The following is an 18,785-nucleotide window of genomic DNA, read 5'->3' on the forward strand; positions in this document are numbered from 1 at the left end:
AAGGTTAAGGTCAGTGGTTATTTTTTAAGCTTTTTTCTAAAAACCCTTACAAACTACATAAATTGCAGAAATAATTGTTTCATGCAAATTAAAACAACGGTTCAGTAATAAATTAAAATGAAATGTATTTAGCATATTGACAACAAAAACATCGTCGTGCACAATCACTCATCTGATACTAGCAGTCAACAGAAATATGGAACACGTAATGAAGCGATTTCATTTTATAACCGTGCTTTGCTGACACCATGGAAAATAATTTATAATCTGATCACAAGCGAGCACGGCCTCCCTTGACCAACGAGGATTGCGGCTATAAAGCATGCATATTTTACAGCAGAATACCAAGGAGATCTGCTAAACATGAAGCTGGAATTTGTTGTAATATTTCTTGCAAAATGATTCCATGAATAGTACCGTATTTGTTTGATTATAAGACAAGGATTTTTTCCAGAGCAAATGCTCTGAAAAATACCCCTCGTCTTATATTCAAGGTCATCTTCTAATAAGCCCTCAAATAGAGGTCTGACTACAAGACTAAGATCCAAGACTAAGAGTGACATATGGGGGGGGGGGGCTTTCTGGAGGCAGAGTGGCATATAGGGGGTTAAAAGGAATATCAGGGAGGCAGAGTGGCATATAGGGGTACAAGGCATCTCTGGGGGGGCAGGTTGGCAAATAAAAGGAAATACAAACAAAAAATGCATTTTTCTCAATCATAGTTTTTATTAAATCTGAAAAATAGTTTACACATGAATATTTACTAGTAAAACTTTTTCTTATAGCGTAGTCTCATACAAAAAAAAGTCTCATATTCAGGCCTAAGTTAATATTCCAGTTTTGTGGGGTCATCTTATAATTTGGTCACTTCAACCATCAAATTATACATTATGCAGAGCCAGCTAAGCCCTTCTTGTAGGAAACACTCGCCCGACACAATGAATAGTGAGTTATAATGAGGGAGCAGAAACCACAACTCCCCCTTTAGTGAATAAACCCCTGGGTCCCCTACTGATAATACAAACATGCCACACAGGAAAAAAATGTCCCCATTTAAGTGTCAGATACCCAAAAGATGAATGAACTGGCAGTGAAGGAGGATACGGTAAAATTTGACATATGAATTACAAAGGACAGCAGCACATATCCCTTCAGTTCGCTGTTGAAGACCAATAATTGCTAATAAAAATACTCCTGTCTGAAAGGATAATCTACAATATACAGAGGAATTCCTTCAATGCAGACTGCAGTAAACGCCAAGCTGAGAGCAGAGAATTGTTCTAGCCTGCTTAATTGTGTGTAAAATGTCACCACTTCATTTAACTGTGCTGGCTCTGAAGTTGTGTAATCATGCATTATGAAGCCATTAAACTATAGTGCACAAGACTATATTTAAAGGCTAAACGTGGATTGCAGAAGTTTCGGAAACACTCTCCAAAACGTAGTTCCAATTTCGAGTAGAGGCCCTCATAAAGGACTCTAAGTAATGGTGACAATGATGTGTCTCTCAAACTGCCCATTTATATCTTTAGTTGAATCGCCGGGTGTACAAATGATAGTGACAAGCCTGGCAGGGTTCAGTACACCCGTTCAGGAGTGAAGTGCATTCGTGGCTCTTAAAATCAAGGTGTACTAATGGAAGTCAACCAGAAAAAACACCCTTAAAGAGGATCTGTCACCTGAAAATATCTCAGAGGCTTCTGAACAAAGTGTATGCTTTTTGTGACAGGCCTCATACATTTCAAGAAAGCCACATCGCCTATCTGGTCTGTCATTTTTTGTAGCTGCTTGGAAACCCACAAACCATAGTGAGTCCTTGGTCCTGTTCATATAACCTTTTACCTATACCATACATGATTAAAAGCCCAAAAGGGTCCAAATGTGCAGGTCTCTAAAAGGGTCCTGTACCAGTAGATGTATTTGACTTCCTTGAAAGGGACCACTCAGTGATACTAACATACATAACCGTTGAGGCCTGGAGCAAAGTTGACCCAAATCACTGACGACCTGGACTTGGTGGAAACCGGTCTGGTTATGGAGAGCCCCCTCGCCCCTAAGATAAAATTGGCCACGTCCTCCGACACACATGAGCTCTGAGAGCTCATTTATGGTCAAAGGCATAATGTAAGGAAGTTTTACTTTACTGAGAGGGTGGTAGATGAAATAAATAGCCTCCTGTCAGAGGTGGTAGAGGTTAATGCAGTGAAGGAACTTAAACATGCATGGGATAGTCATATGGCTATCCTCCTCCCCCGTTGTCTCTGTTAATTTGTTGTCAATTTGTTATGTTACATACTACTTGTTATGTCCTGTCTACCCATTGTACAGCGCTACGGAATTTGATGGCGCTATATAAAACAATAAATAATAATAATATTAATATAAAATAAGGCCACTCACCAACAGGGAGACTAAATTGGCCAAATGTCTACCTTCTGACAGTTTCCTGCTATAGGACAAGGAGCGGCGTATACTTCACAAAAGCTTAATTTGCATGCCAACTTTTCTCTAAATTGCACTTTTTTCTGAATAAGGTTTGAATAACGTTAAACTGTAAATATAACTTGTAAATTTCAAGTCTTCTCATTGGCCAGCATCCACTGTCAATCACTCGTAAAAATACAGTACTGTGCAAAAGATTTAGGCAGGTGTGAAAAAATGCTGTAAAGTATGTTAATAGTTTATTTTTTATAATTTATCAAAATGCAAGCAAGTGAAGAAAAACCTAAATCAAATCAATATTTGGCGTGACCGCCCTTTGCCTTCAAAACAGCATCAGTTCTTCTAGGTACACAAAGTCAGGGATTTTGTAAGCATATAGTTAGATGTAGGACTAAACAATTATACCAAACATGTGCTAATGATCATCAATTTAATATGTAGGATGAAACACAATCATTAACTGGAACAGAAACAGCTGCGTAGGAAGAACTAAACTGGTTGAGGAACAGCCAAACTCACTAACAAGGTCAAAATGTCATAGACACAAGGTAGTTATACGGCATCAGCAGGGCCTCTCCCTGGTAGAAATTTCAAGGCAGACAGTGGTTTACAGATGTTCTGTCCAAGCTCTGTTAAAAAAAGTACAAAACTGGCAATGGACTGGTATTCCTGGCCAAGGAAACAATGCAGCAGATGAAAGTCACATCATGCTTACTTCTCTACGCCATCAGTTCAGCATTGGCAGAAAACAGTGGGAGCCATCTACTGTCTAGAGAAGTCAGGTCAGAAGTGGTCCTCATGAATGACTTGCAGCCAGAAGTCATACCTCTGAAGTGGAAACAAGGCCAAGTGACTCAACTATTCACTAAAATACAGGAACTGGGGGTGCAGACAAATGGCAGCAGGTGCTCTGGACTGATGACTCAACATTTTAAATATGTTGCTGTAGAAAGCAGTTTGTTTGCTGAAGGGCTGGACAGCGGTACAAGAATGAGTGTTTGCAGGCAGCAGTGCCGCATGATTGAGGTTCCTACAACTCTATGCTACGCAGTGTGAGACACAATTTCTGAAAATGGAGTTGGTTCTTAGGTCAGAATCAATGGCCTCCTCAATGCTGTGAAGTACATGCAGATACTTATCCATCATGCAATAACATCAGGGAACCTCAGGGGCATCTGACTGCCCTCAAATTTATTATATAGCATCATAACAACTCCAAACATACAGCCAACGAAATTAAAAGCTACTAAGTGATGGAATCTCAACATCGAGTCTGTGATGATATGAAGAGACAGAGGCTACCGAGGCTGCCTATATCCACAGGACTATGGTTACTTCTCCAAGATATTTGGAACAACCAACCTTCCGAATTCCTTTAAAAAAAAACCCCCCAAAAAACTGTGTGCACGTGTACCTAAAATAATTGATGCCGTTTTGATGGCAAAGGGTGGTAACGTGAACATTGATTCGATTTACATTTTTCTTCAGTGCATTCACTTCGCATTTTGTTAAATGATAAACAAACTATTAATGTCTTTTTTTGGAAAACATTTTTACTTTACAGGATTTTCTCACACCTGCCTAAAAAAATCTTTTGCACAGTACGGTATACTAATTCAGAATGTTATTAGGTCACTCCAGTGAATAGCAACCAATTAAACAATAATATGCAATGTTCACTTATGACCTAAAAGAACAGGTATTTCTGGGCAATAATAGTTTTTCTGCAATTAAATGTAAAATGACCAATTGCAGGTGGGGGTTTGGTTTTCTAAAGACATAGTTTCTTTATAACTCTGACACAGGGTCTCAAATGGCTCAATCTCTAGAGTTGTTACACACAATTTAGTTTAGTGCCACCGCGTACTCCAAACTGCAGCCATCATATGCAGTGTATGATATGATAGATGAGTCCTGTCTCATATATCATGTTTTCTGCATCTGTTGCTTTTTCCCACACCCCAGCTCTTTGCAAGTACCGTATTTGCTCGATTATAAGACAAGGTTTTTTTCAGAGCAAATGCTCTGAAAAATACCCCTCGTCTTATAATCGAGGTCGTCATCTAATCAGACCTCAAAATGTCCGCTGGGGCCATGCCGCTTGCCGGGCTTTGGTCGTGAGCAGCAGGAGATCAGGAAGCTAGCAGAGTGTCACATAACTCTGCCTCCCCCCTCCTTCCTCTGGGGGCGGGGCCAGAGAAGTTGCTCGCACAGCCGGGCCCCTGCAGAAGTCTTCGAGTGAGAGATCTGCAGTTCAGGTAAGGGGGTGTGGGGGTTTGAGCAAGTATGTGTGATTAATGGAATGAATGAGTATTTAAATGTTTGTGAATGAGTGTGTGATAGTATGGATGTGTAAGGGGGGTAGTGGTGGTAGCATGGCATAGGGAGGCTGTACTCAGACTCCTATCATCCCCAGGTTCCAGCATTTACTGGCTGCCTTGGCTTGATAGGAGTGTGATTGCTGTTAGCAGTTATATAATATATATATATATATATATATATATACCTCCAGAAATGCCTTTTAACCCCCTATATGCCACTCTGCCCCATGATATGCCTTTTAACCCCCTATATGCCACTCTGGCATATAGGGGATTAAAAGGCACATCATGGGGCAGAGTGGCAAATAGGGGGTATAAGGCATTTCTGGGGGCAGAGTGGCAACCCTGGGGGCAGATGTGCATAACTGGGGGGGCAGGTTGGCAAATAAAAGGAAATAAAAAAAATATATATTTTTCTCAATCATAGCTTTTATTAAATATGAAAATATTGTTTACATGAATTAATATTTACTATTTTTTCCTATAGGGTAGTCTTATATTCAAGCTTTTTGTTTTTTCCCTAAATTAATATTTAGATTTTGGGGGGTCGTCTTATAATCAGGGTCGTCTTATAATCGAGCAAAATACGGTATTTCAAATATGCACACCAAAAACACTCTTGTTGGAGAATTATTTTGGTCATCATAAAAGTAATGTTTAATTATGGGACTATCTGCCTTATGAAAGGGACACTTTCTGTCAACACAATATCCCCCCATCTCCCTGTACATAGCAGTGTGGTTCCACGCCAAATACTTAGCAAGACACGGTGACAACTATTTAGCTTTTCTACCAGGCTAACATGCAAGTAGCACGGATTGTTTGACGCAGAGTTCAATCATAAATACAAGGCAAGAATGCACTGGAAGTACGCCCCATTTCTGAGTGACAGAAGTCACATAGCAGCCAGCAAGAAGTTTACCAGCCATGAAGCTCTGCTTGCTCTCGTGGCATTTAGAGGGAGATCAGCTAAAAATCTGGGTATTACTTGCCCCCTTAAATGTGGATAAAGCTCACATTCTTACGAGTAAGTGAATTACTTCTATCTTGACACAGCGCACACAATATGTTTTACAAACGTGTTTTCAAGAATCGCTGAGAAGTATATCGGCCAGCTGAAAAATTAGAAAGAAAAATTGATATTGTGGAAAAAAAAGAAGGTATTTATGCTCATCTGTACCAGGTGTGCGAAAAGAAAGAGCAGAAGAGCACAGTGACAGCTTTCTAGCTATAAATCCATCTTCTCATTGCAGGATGAAGAGTGAGGATATGCATAAATAGTTTTATTGTATCCCAGCACAGTCGGTAGCAGGTCTATGAGAAACACGAGGAGCTTGAAGTGGAAGGGATGCTGTGATGGCATAAAGAAGGCTGCTGCAGAGAAAGTGTGAATAATTATACACTGCTACAGGCTAGCCAAGCCAGGGCAGCGCTGTGATTAAGAGAGGCGGTGGGAGGAAAGGGGGAAAAGGCAAAGACAAAACTTTGGGAAAATGGCTCGTATTGTGCAGGTGAGGGAAAGACTGCACAATCTTCTTGGTACAGGGTTTTTGTTGATAGGAGGAAGAATGACACGTTATCGTTAATGAACCCGTGTCACTGGAACACTACCTTGTTAGAGAGACGAGTCATCATAACTTCATCAGGGGTTCCCTCCACTTACAGAAGGGATCCCCGGACTCTACAAATACTTTGAGGAAATCTTTACTCGTGAAGCACTGTTCCTCCAAAAAAAAATTTGCATAGAAGTAAACTAGCGGAGCTGCAGGGGCCAGGTTCCTCTGTGGACTGGCTTTGCATGCCACTGATTCAATTCATGTAATCGATGGGAATGCTTGTGTGCATGCGCACGGTGTGCAACACTTGCCGAGCTGACTGATAGTAACTAAACCAAAAGGGAAAGGATCAAAAATACTTGCAAGGGGTACATCACAAAAATGTAAAAGGACCACTCAGCTATCATATGCATTAATTTTTTTCCTGACAGGTACAGCTAAACTGTGAAGGAATTCATAAGCAAAATCAAAAGGACCATCCAAATTTTTATAATTTAATTAGCTGTGCACAGTTCATAATAAGCATAACTGGGGGGGGGGTTCCATTTTTATTTTATGAATATTGTTTTATAGCTGGCATAGAAAGTGATGAAAATGCTTGCATCCCAACATGTAAAAATGATGTAAGGCAGTTTTTGTCCTTAAGGAGTTATTGCTGAAGGTGGCAGGAGTACAATGATCAGGTGTAACTGGGGGCAGTTTAAAATGTTGGAACTCAATAGTTGAGATATTTCCCCAAAACGAAGTGGAAACAAAACATTTTTATCATTGTCTAAAGTAATTTCTCACCCATTTGCTTTTTAATCTGACTACTAGTTGTTATTTACTGCAGTTTAAAATGAACAATGTCAACAACCACAACAAGGCAATTATTCTTCCAGTGATTTCATCATAAATGTTTTTACACTGGGAGATAAAAAAAACAAAACAAAAAAAAGTCCTTACCCCTCCCTTGGGATCTGAATGAAGACCACCGCCCGCATGTCCATGCCAACATGTCCTTATGCTTGTTAATGGCCATCCTGAGAGAACCTGTAATGTAATTAAAATGAAAAAAAAACCAGTTTTGATGACTTGGGGTTAATATCAGATAACTAAAATTAAGTGCCATGCACAATTATAGAATTGATTATATAAAACTAATAAAACATCTATTGTATTGATGATGGTAAAACTGGGCACTCTTAGAATAACGGTCTTCAACATTTCACCAACCAAATCATTTTCACCACAGATCATATCCCTGTCGTATTCCCCATTTAGGCACCATGTTCCTTGGTAACAAAAATGGAGTACAATTTGGTAACGACAGAGTTCTGGATTCCCTGCCTCTGTGTAATTATTATTATTATTATTATCTTTTATTTATATAGCGCCAACAGTTTACGCAGCGCTTAATACAATACATAAATTCAAGGGATATGACAAGACAAGAATTGACAGACTAAGACAAACCGATACATTTGGTGGAGAGAGCCCTGCTCGCAAGCTTATCAAACATCAGTATAAGCTGAAGGAAGATACAATGGGATTCAGGGATGAAGGTAGCTTTATAGCTTGTGGACAATACCAATGCATCAATCTCCAGTTCAGACACAGCTTACAAAATAGAGCTATGGGAAAATCACTAGCTGTTCATTGAATGATTTTTATTATTATGAACTATTTTTGTCAGTGTAGATATAATTCTAACTGCACTGTGAATAGGCAGGATTTAAGGCAGGCAGTCAACACATCCAACAGTACGAGGTTCAAGGATGAGGTGTCATAACCACAGTTGCAATTGTCAGAAAGACTGAATGTGAATATCCGCATTATTTCGAAATATGTAGACTTTGCTTAACCTTTACAATATTCTGATTATAACAAATTGGAAGCAAATGCTGGAAAGCATTAATTTACTGATGAATAAAAACTCCTGTCATCAAGCGCAATGCCTGATTGCGAATGATGGGAGTTGGAGTCTACCAAATCCTGGAGTGTGCAGATTGTCAGAAGCTGTTTGATGCTCCTTATTCCCATAGACTAGGATAGGAATGTTGATTTACATTATCCCTACATTAGTATACAAGTTCATTGTTTCAGCTGCAGGCAGAAGGGAATTATTCATTCATTCGTCTTTGCACATAAAATAAGACATTATGCAAAAGGATGCAGAATATGCAGGGTAAATTGGAGAATGCTCTGAGGGCGTTATTTATCCGCTCTCTAGCAGGCATCATAAAATGAAGCTATTAATACCTTTGCAGCGTCTAACAAGTGCCTTGAATTGTCTTTCCCCAAAATATGCCACGGAGTCTGCCTTGGGAGAGTGTGTAGAACCTGAGGAAGAAACCAAGGTCACGTTAAGAGAGTATATTAGCTGTTCAAACACTAGTCCTTTTCCCTTTTTCTTTTATATCTTGCGACCCCCAGGAGGAAAACCACATAGAGTATGCAGCTGAAATGGCACCAGAGGAACACAGGCAGCAGGTGTAAAGCAAATTAAAAAGCAAACATTAAAAATGCAAAATGACAAAAGTGCCTTTATGCCATTATGGCTTCCTCGTCTCCAGACACTTCCAATCTTTTAAATTCTCTACCTCAGAACTCTGCTCCCTTATGTTCACCTTTACATACTTTGCTAGACTACAACCACGACTTGAACATAGTCATGAACCAGCACCAAGTGCCTTCTCTTCTGGAAGCCAGGGAAAAGAGGAAAACACATGCCTATTGTATACTATGATTTAACAGAACCACTGCCATTTGTTGCGGTGACATATGAGCAAAACAACAAAGTAAATCCATAATATTTGTTTGTGCCTCTCCATTTAGTATACATCCATTATTTTTCATTCTTGACCTCTTCTGGACTCATGTCCTAGAAGTATTATCCATTTTAAGTAAAATTCACTGAATTATGCCTGTTCGTGTTCTGCTGCACAGTGCAAGAATGTTTATATGCTACCAGCATCCATACTTTAAAAACATATACACCGATCAGCCATAACATTATGACTACCTGCCTATTGTCCTTAATGAGTTATTGCTGAAGGTGGCAGGAGTATGATGATCAGGTGTAACTGGGGGCAGTTGAAAATGTTGGAACTCAATAGTTGAGATATTTCCCCAAAATTGGAAACACAAAACAATTGTTTTTCATTGTCCCCCTTTTGCCGCCAAAACAGCCTTGCCCCATCGAGGCATGGACTCGACTAGATCTCTGAAGGTGTGCTGCGGTATCTGCCACCAAGACGTCAGCAGCAGATCCTTTAAGTCCTGTAAGGTGCGAGGTGGGGCCTCCATGGATGCATCCTGGTGCCATGTGTTCTCCAGGTAAGCGACGCACACGTACCTGGCCATCAACGTAATGTAAAAGAAAATGTAATTCATCAAATTCCATAGGACCGCGGTCAAATTCTTATGCTCACATGACCATTGTAGGAGCTTTCAGCAGTGGGCAGGTTTCAGCATGGTCATCCTGACTGGTCTGCAGCCATGCAGCCCTATACACAACAAACCGCGATGCACTGTGTTCCAACACCTTTCTGTCAGAACCAGCATTAACTTTTTCATCAATTTGTGATACAGAAGCTTGTCTGTTGGGTTTGACCACATGGGGCAGCCACTCATGACCCCGTCGCCGGTTCACCGCTTTTCCTTCCTTGGACCACTTTTGATAGGTACTGACCACTGCAGACCAGGACACCCCCCACAAGAGCTGCAGTTTTGGAGATGCTCTGACCCAGTCATCTAGCCATCACAATATGGCCCTTGACAAAGTCGCTCAGATCCTTACACTTGTCCATTCTTCCTGCTTCTAACACATTAACTTTGACACTCTCTGCGTCTTGCACCAGGTTAGAAGCAGCCAACAACTGGCATTAAAGCACTGCCATTGAAGCCATTTGGATCAAGTGGAGGTCTCAGATGGAAATCACACAAGCCGTCGCTGGAGATGACAGACAGCGAGGATCAGAGAGTAGGAGAAGCATTCCATGGAAACAGAACAGATGTATGGAGGGGATTCTAGTAAATTGCATGGGGGGGGGGTAAAAATATAACATGACACATTGCATATCATAGCCGATGTTTCTTTATTGAAAGCTACCTACAAGTAATGAATGATTGAGAGCGGCAAAAAAATGTACTGAATAAAAGTAATTTTTATAAAGGATATATTAAAAAATGACTAGAGGCTATGTAGCAACACAAAACAAAAATATCCAAAAAGTTTGTTTTATGAGCAAGTGTCAAAATAAGCTCTGTATCTTCCCAAAAATCTGGGCATGGAGTTAAAAAAAAAAAATAAATTTGCATTTGAAATACCCCGGGGTGGCTACTTTAAAAATATGCATATCCCAAATAAGACATGGGTGCAGACTGTCCAGATGTCAAGATGGGGAAAAAAATGTGCACCTCCCAAATGTGCCTATTTAGTCCCCAAACAACCAGACAATCCATGGGTGGTATCACTGTGCTGAACACATATTGGGGCGTTGTCAGTGGCGTCGCTACAGGGGGGGCAATTGCCCCACCTAGGTTATTCCTTGCCCCCCCCCCTGCCGAATTTGGAACCACCCAGGACAGTCCTGCAATGGGACATTAAGTTCCGGGCAGCCTCAAACGCTTTTCTTTTTTTTTTGATGCGGAGGAGAGAGAGGGGCGCCTAGCAACCGCTCGGTCCCCCTCAGTCTCCTCCACGAGGGCTCTACCTCCGTCGCGGTGCCGGCGTTTCATGCTGAGCGCCGGTATATTACGTCATATCCGGCGCCCAGCAGTGAAGCAGTGCGGGCCGTGGCAGAGTAGGAAGACGGAAGCCTCGTTCTCCGGCCGCGGGACTTAAAGGTGAGTGAACTACAAAGGGGGAGAGGGTAGCTAGTGAGTAGGGAAAAAGGAGTGAGAGGGGTTAGAAAGTGATAAGGGAGGCAGAAGGGGTAGAAAGTGATAAGGGAGAGCATGAGTTAATATGTGGATGAATTGTCTGAATGAGGGAGAGCATGAGTTAATATGTGGATGAATTGTCTGAATGAGGGAGAGCATGAGTTAATGTGTTGTGTGTAAAGTTGGCACTAGCAGGATGTTTGAGCCTTGGGGACCAAGATGGCACAGGCAGGGTGTATATGGGACAGAGATGGCACAGGCCAGGTTGTTTGGGGACAAAGATGGCAAATCTTATGTGTGTTATCTGGGTGCTGGCCAGGTTCTATGTGGGCAGTAGGGACGCCAGGGCTGGCTTTGGGGTGTGCAACCTGTGATCTATGCCTGTAATTTAGGGGGTTTTAAATTACACCCCCTAATTGGAACAGGTCAATTGGAATTCACATAAAAAGTCGGCATTAAAATACCTTTAATGCCGAGTTTTTATGTGAATTCCAATTGACCTGTGCCTGCAAGGCTGGGTTTGTGCGTTAATTCTGTAGATCCATATCTGCTATGCTATGTTTCCATACATTATTTATGTATACCTGCAAATACAGGGTGTGTATGTCTTGTTCAGTTGATTAATACCTGCAATGCTGTTTCCATGTATTTATTTGATCTATACCTGCAATGCTACGTTTCATATATTATTATTGTATACCTGCAAATACAGGATTTGTATGTCTGATTCTGCTTATTTGATATATACCTTCAGTGGTGAGATCACAAGTGAATTTCAATTGATCTATACATGCAAAGATGGGTTTGTGTGTTAATGTGTTGATCTATACCTGCTATCGGCAGCAGGGTCTAATATATTATATATATATATATATATATATCTCTATCGGCAGCAGGGACTAATAATATATAAATCGGCAACTGGGGCTAATATTAATATATATGGGCAGCAGGGGCTAATAATATATATATATATATATATATATATATATATATATATATATATATATATATATATATATATCGGCAGCCGGGTCTAATATTAGGCCCTGAAATCATTTAGTGGAAAAGTTAAGGTATTGTGTTGTTTAAAGGATTTCAAGGATTAGTCGTACTAAATTGTGGCTTCAGGCTTCCCATGTTGAATGATCAAGTATTGTATTGTCCAATAACAAAAGTAGCACATTACTTTTGGCAATATATATATATATTTATTTTTTTCAGTGGTATGATTTAATGGTAGAAATCATTAATGCCCCCCAAGTTTGACTGTGGTATCTTGTGCACCCCCCCCCTACATATTGTTTCTAGAGTCGCCACTGGGTGTTGTATTAAAGTAACCTATACCCGAAGGACAATTTGTGTGGGGGGGAAAAAGCACAAAATAAATTACTACCATAAACTTTGACAAAGGCTGGTAATACAATTAGAACACACAAAGTGTTAAAATACCAGCATTTGAAATACGTTGGTGTGTCTTGTATTTAAAATTACATGGCTTGACAGGGTAAAGTAAATTGGCCGGCTTCAAAGACGTCCCAAATAGGACATGGGGACAGGATTACCAGATTTGAGAAAACAGTGGTTTTGAAATAGCAAAACACTACTTCTACTTATCACCCTATAAATTGTAAAAAAAACATTGGGTATTTCTAAACAGTTTTTTTCTTTAGCTTTGGTACATGAGTAAAATATTGTTTAAATAAAAGTGAGAAAAGGCATTTTTTTTTTCAATTTTTCACCATATTTTATACTTGTTTTTCATAGTAAATTATATAACATCTAACACCTAAAGAAAGCCCTTCTTGTCCTGAAAAAAAGAAATATATAACTTGTGTGGGTTCAGTAAATGGAAAGAAGAAAATTACAGCTAAACACGAGCACCGCGGAAATGTTGAAACAAGCATTGTCATGAAGGGTACAAAAAATAAAAAGAGCCATTGTCACGAAGGGGTTAAAATGGTTAACATTTTGGTCATCAAATAGGGACTTTTCCATAAAGTAAATGAATACTATTACTATTATTCAAACTATACAAGCAGATTTAAACCACTGACACTGGCATATATCGGCACTGTGAGGCTAATTGCTTTGTTCCCTTACTGTTCCAAATTTAACATTCTGAAACAACTTTGAAAACACAGAGAGCTCCCTTACGGTTTTGTACTTACGGTGATCATTAGAACACAGATGTAATGTCATGCAATGGACAGGGAGATAAGGGGTTATGGCGTTTCCTAGATAATGCTGCATTTAGAATTTGTTGAGAAGCAGATGCCTCCGTAAGACTTCATATGCATTACACAATATACACAAGACCAACAAGAGTTCCACACCAGTCTCTAGTGCCATCACATACACATATATATATATATATATATATATATATATATATATATATATATATATATATATAGACAGTATATATTATATATGTTATACAAAACAAAACATGCGTACTGTAAACATCCAGAACCCTTGCCCTCTTACTCTTCCATTGCTGTAAGCATTACGTTAAAATTTACTGATGCTTTATGTCCTGTATTGGTAGATCATCGACAGCTGCCAATAGTTCTGAAATTGTCAGGACCTGCAAACCAAGCGCATATCCTGGCCATCCCAGCAGAGGTCCGGTGCTGATCCTTTCATTTCATTAGATTTGTCACTGACACATAAAAAGGCATTAGTGCCCCTTTAAAAACGACTTAACTTATACTTATAGCTGATGCTTAAGTGTTTTGACATCGACAGCCCTGTACTATGTATAGTTAGAACACGGACGTAAATAATTCAGTTTATAATCTCTACATAATGCTGAGGGACAGATGTCTATGTCTGGGCTGGCTGCTTAGCACTTGCTGGATCTACCGGTGTCAGGTTTTAAGGGCCGATCTGGCAAACCTGCCAGCTACCAGCACATGTGATCAGTCAACTGCGCTGGAGGCAAACTCACCTGCGTACGGAAGTGCGTCCTATCAAGGCTTCCGTGGAGCTTCCGATCCACTGACATTAACATGTCACTTTCTGCATGCCGCATATATAACCCTGCCATCCTTGAAACCCTCTATGCCCCCTAGGTCATTGCTCTATGGCATGCTTGGAAGCCTTTCCCATTTGCATTACTCTTACTTGTTCCAATGACTTTCTTTATGTCCGGACTTTTGTTTCCCTTTCCCCTCTTATATTTCACCCCCTCACCTGGCCATGCGCCCCTCTTGCCCGGCTTCTTCTTGTTTTGTACTCCCGGTCCGGTGAATACCAGCAGCTGAGTGACCGCCTACACTGCAATAAAACCGCCGGCTTCTTTCGTGACAGGCTGTGAACCATGAGCAGCGCCATGTCCGAGACTGCAGCGCCGGCTGGGAAGGTCCTCCAACACAAGAGAGAGGAATACCGAAAGTCGCCAGACTCTATGGTACTGACAGGAAGGAGGACTCCTGCACGTGGGTCTCATCATGTGAGCTTTGGGTGACATAAAATGTTATAATCTAGGGTAAAAAAATTTCTTCTTCGATGATTGGATTATACAAAATATAGACTATTAAACGCAAAATGTATTATAAAAAGGTCATCCACACATTATTAAAAAATATACCGTATTTTGAGGATTCTAGTAATAATGTTACAAATTGAGGATGACAGAAAATAACACCACATACCAGGCTCGTAATCATGTCAGCTATTTGAAAAATCAAGAAAATACAATACGCTTCAGATAATCTCTTAAGTAACATTATGTGCTATGAGAAACCGTATTAACCCCATCTTTACTGAGCCTACTTTGTACCCACAAATGTAGAGCTTTTTTGTGTGTTTTTGATAAATTTAGCTATACTTTTTTTTTATTTTTGCTGCACCTATATACACTGTACATCATTTTCCATATATAACTTTGTAGCAATTATCCATACAGAGTCATGCTCGCACATTTACCCATACAGAGTCATGCTCGCACATTTACCCATACAGAGTCATGCTCGCACATTTACCCATACAGAGTCATGCTTGCACATTTACCCCTACAGAGTCATGCTTGCACATTTACCCATACAGAGTCATGCTTGCACATTTACCCATACAGAGTCATGCTTGCACATTTACCCATACAGAGTCATGCTTGCACATTTACCCATACAGAGTCATGCTTGCACATTTACCCATACAGAGTCATGCTCGCACATTTACCCATACAGAGTCATGCTCGCACATATACACCAGTGTATACACATTTACTCAGATTCATGCTTGCACATATACACCAGTGCTCACACATACACATTTGTGCTCACATGCATTTATAACTACACAAAAATGTACCCATTCATAGTCACACTTACATATAGACATCCATATTCACACACACTTACACATATACCTTCATGCTCATACAGAAACATTTACACACCCATACTCACTCTTGACCGGCCCTTTTTGAACAAGAAGTCCAAAGGGCCAGTCTGACCTGGGCCTGCCCTTTATGAACAATGTTGGACCAGCTCGGAGGCAGGAATGCGGCAGGCTCCTTTAACAGTAAAAACATAGATAGCAAGGTTGCGGCCATGGAGAACCAAAATGTTGGGGGTTACTTTACTTCATAGTCAGTGTTAGTGTAGCCGAGAATTAATATAACTGAAAACATCAATTTCTGAGTCAAAAAACAACAAATGTAATTAATCAATCAGTTGATTTTAAAACCGTGGAAAATGAGTGTATTTCACTCTGTATTATGAGTATTGCATCATGTTCTTTGATCCATAAAATGGTAAAGACCAATTTATAGAATGCATGCTGTGCTGCAACAATGGCGTGCAGATATCTTATAAAGGTAAAGAGATGATTACATTGTTGGGTAAGACATTGATATATATATATATATATAATATATATATATATATATATATATATATATATATATATATATATATATATATATATCAGTCAGACATATTAGAAAGTTGAGATCCAGTAGAAGTGTATTAATTGGATGCAAAATAAAACATAATTCTATGAGATTACTAGGGCAACAGATATTTGTTGTGGCCATTCGCTAATCATTTTGTGTATTGCATTAGCAGTTCCTTACTCCAGTCCTCACGTTGTCTATTGAGTGAGTGTTGTGTCTGAGCACAAAGGCTGCCCACCATCCTCCGGGAAGCATCAAATCTATTTTATTGTAGCAAGCAAAGCATCTCTAATGCTCTGGCCTTGGATCCCCTGCTGATGACTATTACTAAAGAAATTGAGATTTGAAAGCGGGATCACAAACTGTGTTATTCCCCAATTATCCTCATAACACATAGCTAGTCATGGCCCACTTTTCAAATATCCAAAGGGGTCATTATTTCCATGCTTTTGCAGTAATCTGGAGAATATACTGAGAAGAACATTATCTTGTTCCACTTAATTTGCTAAACACTTTGGGTAAGGACATGTGTTGTTCATTTTGTTTATGTAAGAGTCTCATTTTCTGTATTTAATATAAGCATATATACATTTTCTACAAACTAAGCAGTGCAATATGACAGTGACGTATTCCTGTTTATGCTGACTAGGCCCAGGCCAAGGGGAGGTCCAGGGGGGCAGCAGTCCTCTTGGTACAAACAGATCTCCTTTTTAGGTGATCAAAGCCCCCAGTGTCCCGCTGTATGATGGGCCAGTTACAAAGGACATCTTTGATCTCCCCAACCAGCCTATTTTACACTATGGATGCTGTGCTGGCTCAGCACAGCCTCCATACACCTAATGATGCAGGCATACCTGGGACCTTTCTGGCTCTGGCTACCCAGAGCCACCCCTTGTGGGATGCGGGTCAAAGATCCAGCGGACGATGGTGTATGGTCCTGCCAACGTCCCGGGACGTACGCTATTTTTAATGGGGAAGTGGGGTGCTTCACCTGGAGTGTCCACTTTTCGATTTATACATTCCACATACTTCAGGATAGCACCCTACTATTGGAACCAGTGGGCATTCAATGAGCACAATTTCTCTACCATCAAGGAGCCCATTTGATGGCTGCAAATATGCGGGTTAGCATCCGACACATATTTACTCAGAGCAGAGGTTCATCTAGATCTAACACTTTGCCTCAAGGGCTGGAATTTTGGAATATTCATCTTCAGCACAGGCAGCTCGATCAAAATCAATAGCGTTCAAGCTGTTTGCAGCCCTTATGGTCTCTGGTTTGACGCGTCTGATCTAACCTGAAAACTGGCAGCCTACCTTTAACAATAGACTGTTGTTCAGTTTATCCTCTCACCTTTATAATATTTTGAGGTCTCTGCTCTATAGTCTGGTCTATGCAATCCGTCTGCAGGGATTCGGACAATGAATTTGTAATTGTGTATGTTGTGTTAATACAGTGGAATGTTGAGGATTGTTAACAATAACATATCACAACCCCCCCTTGAAAATAGCAAACCCTGAATTCTGGATCACTTACCTAATGTCTTCTGAATCTGTTCCATTCTGGATACCCTTATTACGCCTAATTTTTCAGGTTCTTTCAATTAGATTTTGTATTTATTACACTTTTTAATAAAAGTTGTTTTATTTTTGCAATACTGCTACTAGTGAGTGGGTAATACCCGTACCCGGCTTTTTGTACTGCGGCAGATTAATTTGTCCGAATACGCTGATATTGATTGTCCTTGTTCCAGGGGGTCTTCGGTGCTTGAGCTTTAAGCAGCTGAAAGTGTTGAGAAACATGCATTGGAAGGGTTCTTTTTTTATTTATTTAATTTTTCCTAAAGTTCTGGAGCTGCAGCATCTTAAGCAGCAAATAGTTTTTGGGTTTTTTTTTGCTAAGCAAAAGGTATATATGGAATAACTTACAAATTACTGTAAAAATAATTCTTTGTTGGTGCTCTACGGCGATTAGACTACCTTTTTAACTACTTCATTCCCAAACATAGTTCCATATGTACAATGAATGCTCACCAAATGTTCTCCCAAGAGCGGCGCCCAGTGGTAACACGGGGGTATTGTAGGGCAATAAAAATAATCACTTTTGCTCGATGAAAATCTTCTTGAATCAGTAACTGCCGGTATTTTTAAATATACCAGAAAAGTGGTAAGCTTTCGGGTATAACGCTAAATGTAATTTACCGGATCATTTTACTTGGAAGATGGTTTGGGGTAAGGAATGTTAAAGATGTTTAATGTATTTTCTGCTATTTATATATACTTAGGGGTCTTTTCACTAAATGGGGAGTTCTCACAGTGAGCTTCTGCTGTAGAAGAGCTTGGCTGGCCCTGTATAATGTATAGTTAAATCGCTAATATTTTAAGTCTTGTCGCCCATTAAATTATTCACTATGCATGGTGTAACCACTCTGACCCTCTACTCCAGGAGAGCAGAATGGAATGCTCTCCTGGAGTAGAGGGTCAGAGTGGTTATTGTTTAATATTCTATTAAACGTGGGTGAGATGTGATTGTGTAAATCCACGGCACTGCAATCGGGTTTAAAGGACATGTCTTGATGATTGACGTCTGGCCGGTTCTCCTGCTTCTAGATCCCGTCTGACCCCATATTCTCGGGCATCAAGGTGTTCTTTGCGCCCGCCCGCACGACTTCCTCAACACGCTTTACGCCACAACCT

At 40.1% G+C, this 18,785-nt stretch overlaps 1 protein-coding gene across 1 annotated transcript in view; it reads right to left on the reverse strand.

Annotated features, from left to right (window-relative positions):
- Window positions 1-14,524, reverse strand: part of LOC149287501 (iron-sulfur clusters transporter ABCB7, mitochondrial-like) — a 48,597-nt gene extending 34,073 nt beyond the window's left edge. Inside the window, exons 1-3 of the mRNA XM_089492837.1 lie at window positions 14,384-14,524; window positions 8,561-8,641; window positions 7,265-7,351 (exon numbers count right to left, since the gene is read on the reverse strand). Coding sequence (XP_089348963.1) covers window positions 7,265-7,351; window positions 8,561-8,641; window positions 14,384-14,524 — 309 coding nt within the window. The remainder of the gene's footprint in view (window positions 1-7,264; window positions 7,352-8,560; window positions 8,642-14,383) is intronic.
- Between the last annotated feature and the right edge of the window lie 4,261 nt (window positions 14,525-18,785).

The sequence above is a fragment of the Sceloporus occidentalis genome, unplaced genomic scaffold (assembly GCF_023333645.1).
Source record: "Sceloporus occidentalis isolate IW3139 unplaced genomic scaffold, rSceOcc1.0.p SCAF_60, whole genome shotgun sequence".
NCBI classification, from domain to species: domain Eukaryota; kingdom Metazoa; phylum Chordata; class Lepidosauria; order Squamata; family Phrynosomatidae; genus Sceloporus; species Sceloporus occidentalis.